The sequence below is a fragment of the Euprymna scolopes genome, chromosome 33 (genome assembly GCF_053919585.1).
Source record: "Euprymna scolopes isolate OS-2025 chromosome 33, ASM5391958v1, whole genome shotgun sequence".
Lineage (NCBI taxonomy): Eukaryota > Metazoa > Mollusca > Cephalopoda > Sepiida > Sepiolidae > Euprymna > Euprymna scolopes.
Window position 1 is genome coordinate 56,803,946 of NC_136514.1, and position 8,442 is coordinate 56,812,387.

At 35.9% G+C, this 8,442-nt stretch overlaps 1 protein-coding gene across 2 annotated transcripts in view; it reads right to left on the minus strand.

Annotated features, from left to right (window-relative positions):
* Positions 1-4,534: 4,534 nt before the first annotated feature.
* Positions 4,535-8,442, minus strand: part of LOC145258228 (RING finger protein 32-like) — a 44,654-nt gene continuing 40,746 nt past the window's right edge. For both annotated transcript variants that reach the window (XM_080116179.1, XM_080116181.1), the window contains exon 9: positions 4,535-4,857. In XM_080116179.1, coding sequence (XP_079972305.1) covers positions 4,591-4,857 — 267 coding nt within the window. In that variant the 3' untranslated portion in view covers positions 4,535-4,590. The remainder of the gene's footprint in view (positions 4,858-8,442) is intronic.

Sequence of the window (8,442 nt, forward strand, 5' to 3'; positions counted from 1 at the left end):
CATTAATTCCTTCATTCTCAACTGGGCAGTTTTCTACAGGGAGGGTCGATTTCTTCACTTGACATTTTTTGCAAGTTATTAAACCCTCACGTTCACGACGTCGCTTAAAAGGCGTTATTTCGACCACCCATGGTGTCACAACCACGGTAGGCACATTGGTAAGACATTTTTTTTTTTCACCTCTTTTTCCTCTGGTGCATTATGGGTTTCGAGCCTGCTTATTACTCCTATTTTTTTTTTTTTGCTTGCAATTTTCCTTTCTTTTTTAGCTCAACAAACAACCTTACACACACCTCCACTTTCTTTTCTGCCTTCGCATCACAAGTTCGAACCTGTCTGCCTACTACAACTTTTTTTTTGCTTAACACACACCTCCAAACACCCGAGCCAACGCCAGGTACCCAGGCTAGTTATCTTATATAACATTGTATAATTCACAATCATATCACATAATATTATATTATGTAACATATTATGTAATAATATTATATAACACTAGCAGTATTACCCGACCTTGGTCAGGGGTTGATTTAATGTCATTTTTATGCTTATGAAGTGTAAGATAAAATAAATATGTAAAAATATAAATTTCCGAAAAAAAATCTCAATCAAAATCTATAAGAAGATTAAATGAGAAAAGGGATAATTTTTAATTAGTTTTCATAAATGCATAAGTATTGTATAAGCAATGTGGTTTTATTGTTGTTATGAGGAGTTTTTTTTTTTTTGATTAGAAAAAAAAAGAAAGAAAAAATTATTTTTGGTAAGTTAATGAATTTGAATTTGTATAATAATAAATGTTAATTAAAGTCAAGTTAATGAAAAAAATGGAAGAACTATTTTAAAATATAAAAAAATGTTAAGTTGTATTTATACTGTAATTGAAGTATTACCGTCTGTGAATGTTTGATGCAAGAAAGTAAATTGTCCAATTGTATCAGTAATCGTCTTTCCAATTAACAGAAAAACGTTAAGAAGTTACATCGTCGAACAAAAAAAAGGAAAGAGAAAAGATGCTGTAATGGTCGTGTGTGCGTGTGTGCATCTGTACATGCACTATGAAGTGTGTAGTAGTAGTACGAACAATTCCATAACATACGGTGTCTGTCGATAAGCAACGACCTGGAAAAATGGCCGGTCATTTTCATTTGCATACAACAATAATATTATTATTTTTTTTTTTTTATTCAATTTTCACCCCAAACAAGGCACAGTGCCACTTTGAAGCAGGGGGCTACTATTAGGGAATTAATTAGCGGGGTCATTATGAAGGGAGAAGAGTAGAAAGATGTTTGTTAACATTACACTTGAACTTCTGCATATCATTGCAGTTGGGAAAGCAGAATCCCGGAAGGGAGTTCCAAAGACCCGCAGTTCTGGGGAAGAAACTATTGGAGTAAAAGGCTTTCTTGCACCTAGGGATCTCTACTGTAAAGGGATGAGACTTAGTAGCTTGTCGGGTTTGTCGGGGGTAGTTACGTCGGGGAGGTACAAGTGTTTGCAGTTCGTCAGAGCATTCACCATTAAAGTATTTGTAGAACAGGCAGAGGGATGCAACATCTCGTCGATGGGACAGAGGTTGAAGCCTAGATGACAGTTCAGGACCTATCAGGTTGGCGACTCTTTTTTGAACCCTGTCCAGGAGCGAGAGACAAGCAGCAGATGCACCAGCCCAGATGTGACAACAGTACTCCATACATGGGCGAATGGTTGCCTTATAGAGGTATAGGATACTGTCAGGCGTAAGTAGTTTTCTAGCACGGTAGAGGGAGCCAACCTTCCTTGCAGCAGCCTTGGCAATGCTCTCAATGTATCTATTCCAGTTCATATTCCCTGTAAACGTTAGGCCGAGGAGTTTAAAAGAAGTACTTTCAGGCAATGTGTTCTTGGCCATTGCTATTGGTGGCAGAGAAGGTTTCTTGTAGTTATTGAAGGAAACAAGCTTAGTCTTAGCAGCATTGAATGTGACCAACCATTTTTGTCCCCATTCCACTACGGATTGGAGGTCGTCCTCTAGTGTTTCTGCCATTTCCTTGGATATGTGTTCATTTGTTTTCCCCTCATATCTGTTATAGAGAGTGGTGTCATCGGCAAATATACCCATCTCCAAAACAATATTATCAGGGAGGTCGTTTATGAATATCAAGAATAATAGAGGTCCAAGGATAGACCCCTGAGGTACTCCCGCATTTATGTCATATTGTTTGGATGTATGTCCGTCGAGGACAACTTTGATTTTTCTATTACTTAAGAAGGATTTAATTACATTATGAATTCTTCCAGTGATTCCATATGATCTAATTTTCCTTGGAAGACCATCGTGCCATACCCTGTCAAAAGCCTTAGATATATCAAGGGCCACCACTCTACCCTCCCCTGTTTTATCCAATGAACGGTATATACGTTCAGAAACTACAGTTAAGATATCTGCTGTTGAACGGGCTTGCCTGAATCCATATTGTTTGTCAGTCAGAAGTTAGCAGCTGTTAGGTGCTGGACTAGGGCTTGATTAACTAAGGACTCAAATATTTTGGCAAAAAGCGGGAGGAGGCTAATGGGGCGATAATTTAGTGGGTCAGTTCTTTCACCAGAATTCTTGAAGACTGGTACCACAGAGGCGGTTTTCCAGCAGTCGGGAAAACAAGATTCGTTAAGGCATTTATTGTAAAGTTTGGACAGAACTGGAGCAACCTCGGCAGAGCATTTTTTTAATAGCACAGCCGGGATGAGATCTGGTCCACATGCTTTTGAGGTGTCTAGGTTTTTTATAATAGCATGTACCTGAGAAGGGGTGATTTTCAAATCGTCAAGTGTGGCGTCTGTTCGCAGAGGAAAATCAGGGAGTGAGTGGTGTACCGAGTTCAGTGTGGAGTTTGAGGCAAACCGACTGGCAAGCAGATTAGCCTTGTCAGTTGCCGTGCAAGCAACCTCATGATTGTTTGTTAGTGGGGGAATAATTGACTGTCCATTATTAACTACGCTGTTGTAGATTTTCCAAAAATCCCGGGTTCCTAATTTCTGTGCTTCGATGCGCTTTCTGGTGGTTTCAGAGTAATCTGTCTTAGCTGTGTCTATCACTCTCTTACAATTATTTCTAGCTTCTATAAACTTCTGTTTATTTGAGCGATTATCAGTTACCGATACTTGTTGGAAACATTTTGATACAAAACCTAGCTAAAAACATTGCCAGGCACATCAAGTATCTTTGTGTGAAATTTCATAAAAATCGGTCCAGCCATTTTGGAGTCTATAACAAACTCACACACACAGACAAAATTGCATTTATATAATTGTAGAGATTATGCTAGGTAGCAATATATTAGATAACAGTACATAGCATTATATTATGTAATGTGATATTATGTAACATCATATTAGATAACATTATATTATGTAGCACTGCATCACGTAACATTGTATTATGTACCATTAAATAGCATTATATTATGTAACATTATATTATATACCATTATAGTTTATAACATATTATATACTGATATAATATATAACATTATATTATATACCGGTATACTATGTAACATTATAATATATAACATCATATTATATATTATATTATACAACACTATTGGTGCATTTGAAGGAAGAAATAACAAAAAATGGATACAAATAAATTAAAAAAAAACGCTTTTTTCATCAAGTCAATCTATTGAAATTACCAATCTGTGACAATTATCTCCCTTTTTTGGAGTTGATTCCCATTGACTGCTTTTCTGACTTTCCTTATCATAAATAAGATAAGAGACTTCCATCTTTTTAAAAGCTGTCAGATGCATCTCCTGATATGTCTGCATATGTTAACAGAAAAAAGGCTATTTATGTGTCTCCATTTATTTATTCATTTTTTATGATCAGCTTTCCATCACAAAGTCTACGGTCTGTTTTATACAAAATATATGTTTATTTGATTGATTAACTGTAATAATTATCTAAAATAATGCACTGTGCTATTATTCGATGACAATGATGGTAAAGTTAGATGAATTGCACTTCAGATTACTTCCACACCCAACCTATTCTCCAGATCTATCTCAAACGACTACTAGCTGTTTACAGACCTCAAAAAATGTTTAAGGGAAATAAATTTATCTCCAATGATGAATTGATATAGGAAACTGAAGTGTATCGTGAGGCCAAAAAATTATTCTACAAAAAATGCATTGAACATCTATAGAGGTCCTGGATATGACCTTAAACTATATCCGATGGTGAGGCCCCAGCTTGCAGGCCTTAGGGAGTGTGGAGCCACCCTTTAATTGTCATTGCTCCCAGGTCTACTCTGACCCAGAGTGGTAGTACCTGTTAGGGTCCCAACTATGGGTTAAATAGAATACAACTTAAAAAACAAATATACTATATTAAAAAATCGTTCTTCAAAATCACCAGATTCGGCATTAAATAACCTGGAAAGAGTTGATATGCCGTAAAACAAAACAATCAAACGAATATCTATAGAAGTGTTGGAATCGGTATATTATTGTGTTCCTAGACACTATGTTGATGAACAAAGGTGAAGTTTGATTAAAAGTTGTTTTATTAGTTAGATTTGAGACTTATTGGATGATGCTTTGATTAAACTGACGTCAGTACTTTTTTATTGTACAATGATCGGCACAGTGGACAGACAGCCTGACTGACACCTGCTGTAAATGCTTCAAATGTTTCCAAACATGCCTTATGGAAGACATGTGTACAGGAGAGAAGTAAGGCTGTGCGGAGGTTTTCCGAACCCGTCTGTGTATGAGAACCAGAAGAGGAAACGTTAGGAATTTCTGAATCTATGTTCATTGAAATGCTTGTTACACAGATAGAACATTCCAGATTACCACGTTGTAGGGCCTGAAATTTACAAAAACAATATATATATATATATATATAAACCAAAGCATTTTAACAGATGACAGATAAAAACATTTACATTATATATGGCATCATCAAATGTTCCAAAAACAAGGAACACAGTAGAGGTTATTTTTTATTTCTTGGAGTTTTAAAACTTTACACTCAGAAGAACTAAACAGCCAGTTAACTGTATAAAGGGTGGAATGATAAAATTGTCACCCTAGAAAAGACAAAATGATTCCATTTCCGTTTGATGAAAACCGTTTTTTCTTTTTTTTTTTTGGAGACCAACTACTAGTTGGCCAGTTGTGTACAAAGAGTGATAGGAGCCTTCTATCATGTCTGAAAGTGACAAAATGTTCAATGAGCGAGATCGGAGATGTGCCGCTGAATAACTCATGCTCTCTACCGATCCAAGTTATGACAATAGGACCTTTGCCAGCACCCTCAAAATGCAAATCCAGATGGTTCAATGCTTGAAGGCACAACTCAATGCATTAGACCACCCTCTGGAGATAGTGGAACAGAAGCCCAAGGCTAAGGACACCAACAGGAAGATCCAGACCAAGGAGTTGATTGAAAAGGTTCAGGCAATCATTGATGAAACTCCCCAACGGCCTATTCAGCAGATTGCCAGAGATTTAGGCATCTAACACACAATTGTGAATGTATGTGTGAAGGAGGGCTTTAAGTGTGGGTCCTACAAGCGCCAGACAAGCCAGATCTTGATTGAGAAGACAAAGAATTTCAGGCTAATAAAGTCCATCAGGTTTCAGATGAAAAGAACTTCTGCCAGGAGCAGGTGCACAATACCCAGAACCATCGCTGGATTGCCACAAATAACAGAGACGTGCCCAGAGTGATGAAAACAAAGTTTCTGGCCATGATTATGGTCTTTGGTGTGGTTTCAAGTGAATGCCATCATGCCACCTCACATCTTCAAAGTCGGCTTGAAAGTCAACACCAAAGTGTATCTGGATGTGCTGAAGAGTGTGATGATCCCCTGGTGCAATCAGGTGGCCACTGGCAGACTCTGGGTGTGGCAGCAGGACTTGGTGCTGACCCACAAGTCCAAAGATACCCAGGCTTGGCTTCAGAAGGAGTGCTACAGCTTTGTACTGGCCCCCTTCCTCCCCCGGCCTGAACCCGCTGCCACCATCCATCGAGTATTTGCTGAGCTCCTGCAGGCACTTGTGGAAGAGGCATGCACCCAGTTCTGGACCTGTATCGAGGTGGCGATTGAGACTGAAGGCAGCTAGATTAAATAGATGTCATCTCTACTACATAATTAAGTTACCTGAATTGATTGTTTTTAATAAAAGTTTTAAAATAACGTTGTAGCGTTGTTTTTTTAGGGCAACCATTTTATTATTCCACGCTATATATATATATATATATATATATATATATATATATATATATATATATATAACTACTTCATTTACTCACATAAAATAATATACAAAAGTATAAATTTATGCGTAAACTTACTTATATTTATTTATACTTGTATTTACTTCAAAAGTGCTCAATACATAGGTAGAGCTAGTTAGTAATTTATAAAATATATATGGCGATTAAGCTACATTGAATATTCCGTGTTACATCCACTCTAGGATTCTTCAGGCTTATTCAGATAAGCCTGAAGAATCCTAGAGTGGATGAAACATGGAATATTCAGTGTAGCTTAATCGCCATATATATTTTATATATATATATATATATATATATATATATATATATATATATATATATATATATATATATATATATGTTTATAGGGAAATATATTTATTTAATCATATTTCACCTATTATTCCACTTTTTTTGCTTTGTTTTACTTCAATCGAAGTTCTCAGAAATTAAGGGGCCCACAACCTGGGGCTAATACTTGAACTCTGTATGAGATACATAGATATTCGAATGTTCCATTAAAGTTCTTCTTCTCTCAAACACTAAATAAGTAAAGAAATTGAGAACATAACTTTCCTCTCCCCAATTAACCATTTTCATATGTTGTCTTTCATTTTGGTCTCTTGATCTTACCGGATTCCAGGACAAGAATTCATCTAGTCTGGTGTAGTATCCAGCTTCGTGCTATTACTTGAGGTAACATCACTTGGAAAATGTGCACCATTCCTCGTAAAAGCTCATGTGAGTTGGCCATCGTGAGGAGATCTTATTTGGGCAGCAAATACTGTGGTTTTGAATATTTGATCAGAGTTTACTTCTCGGGAAAAGTATCCTCATGCCAGGTTGTTCTGACAAACCCCTGTACAGAGAGACCTTAGATACACAAGGATAGTGTCTTGTAGGCATTCAAATTCATGTTTGAATTCAAATATGACAGAATGAATGAAAAAACAATTGCAACTTTTCTTCCAATTTTCGGATTTTCTAATCATGCCCATATTCATTTATTTTCTTTTAAAATTGATAAGTTCTTTTTCTTCTGATGAGTTAAGGGCAGAATAAATTGAAAAATTGACATACTAATTACATGAATGATTCTGTGCTATGAAACAGTTAGCAGTACATATGTTGAGCGTTGAGTATTTACTAAGCAGATCTAGTGTAGAATTTAATAAAACATTGTTGATATATATTCAATTGCTATAGGGTTATCTGCCCCTTTCCAAAACCCTTTTACAGTGGGGATTCTCTCCCCTTTTATTGTAACTCTTCGGTTCTCCATGTTGTAAATAAAATACACACACATTGTGTGCATCTTAGTATTTCGTCAAACAAAATGTGTTCATAGTAATTTTTAAAACCTTTCTGGATGTCGCAGGTATGTGTCCCCACATTTTTATTAAATGACTTCGACTCATTTTCAACAAACATGGGAGATATTAATTATAAATCTATATAAATAAAGCAGTACATGTATGTGTGTGTGTCTGTCTGTGTGTAAATATTTAACCGATAAACTCTTAAAATACTCGTCACTTAACACTGAAATTAATAGACAATAGCAATCATACACCAAGAATGGTTTCTAATGATTAAAATCTTTGTTTGGATGGATGACTAACGCATATACAGATATATTATCGTCAAGTTGAAATGCAAAATGTTCATTTCAACTTACCGACATATTTGTATTTCTTTCTATGCATGCCCAAATTCAATTTATTTCTTCAAGTCGTTCAATATTAAATCTTTCTTACCTATCTCTCGATAGTAACATTGGTGGAGAGGATAGCTGGAACACTAAATGTTTTGGTTTAACTTTTGAAATCACTGCAATATATTAGGCACAATATAATATTCAATAGAGAATTGGCTCTGTAATAATAGATACAAAATTTGCATGAATTAAAATATATTTAAGCGTATTTTTCAACCTGATGAGGCTGGGTGCCCTTCCTCCCACTAGTAATAAATAAGGTCACCATTATAAATACCTGTCACTTACATGATACATAGTAATAAGTAGTGATACACAGTAATAAGTCATATGATTGTACATCTAAAAACAAGATAGGTTAAAGGCTCCTAAAATTAATACTAGAATTTGGGAATATCAGGTGCTGTGCATGTTCTCTGCTTATCCCAGCATTGTTTCCAGTCATCCTAGAT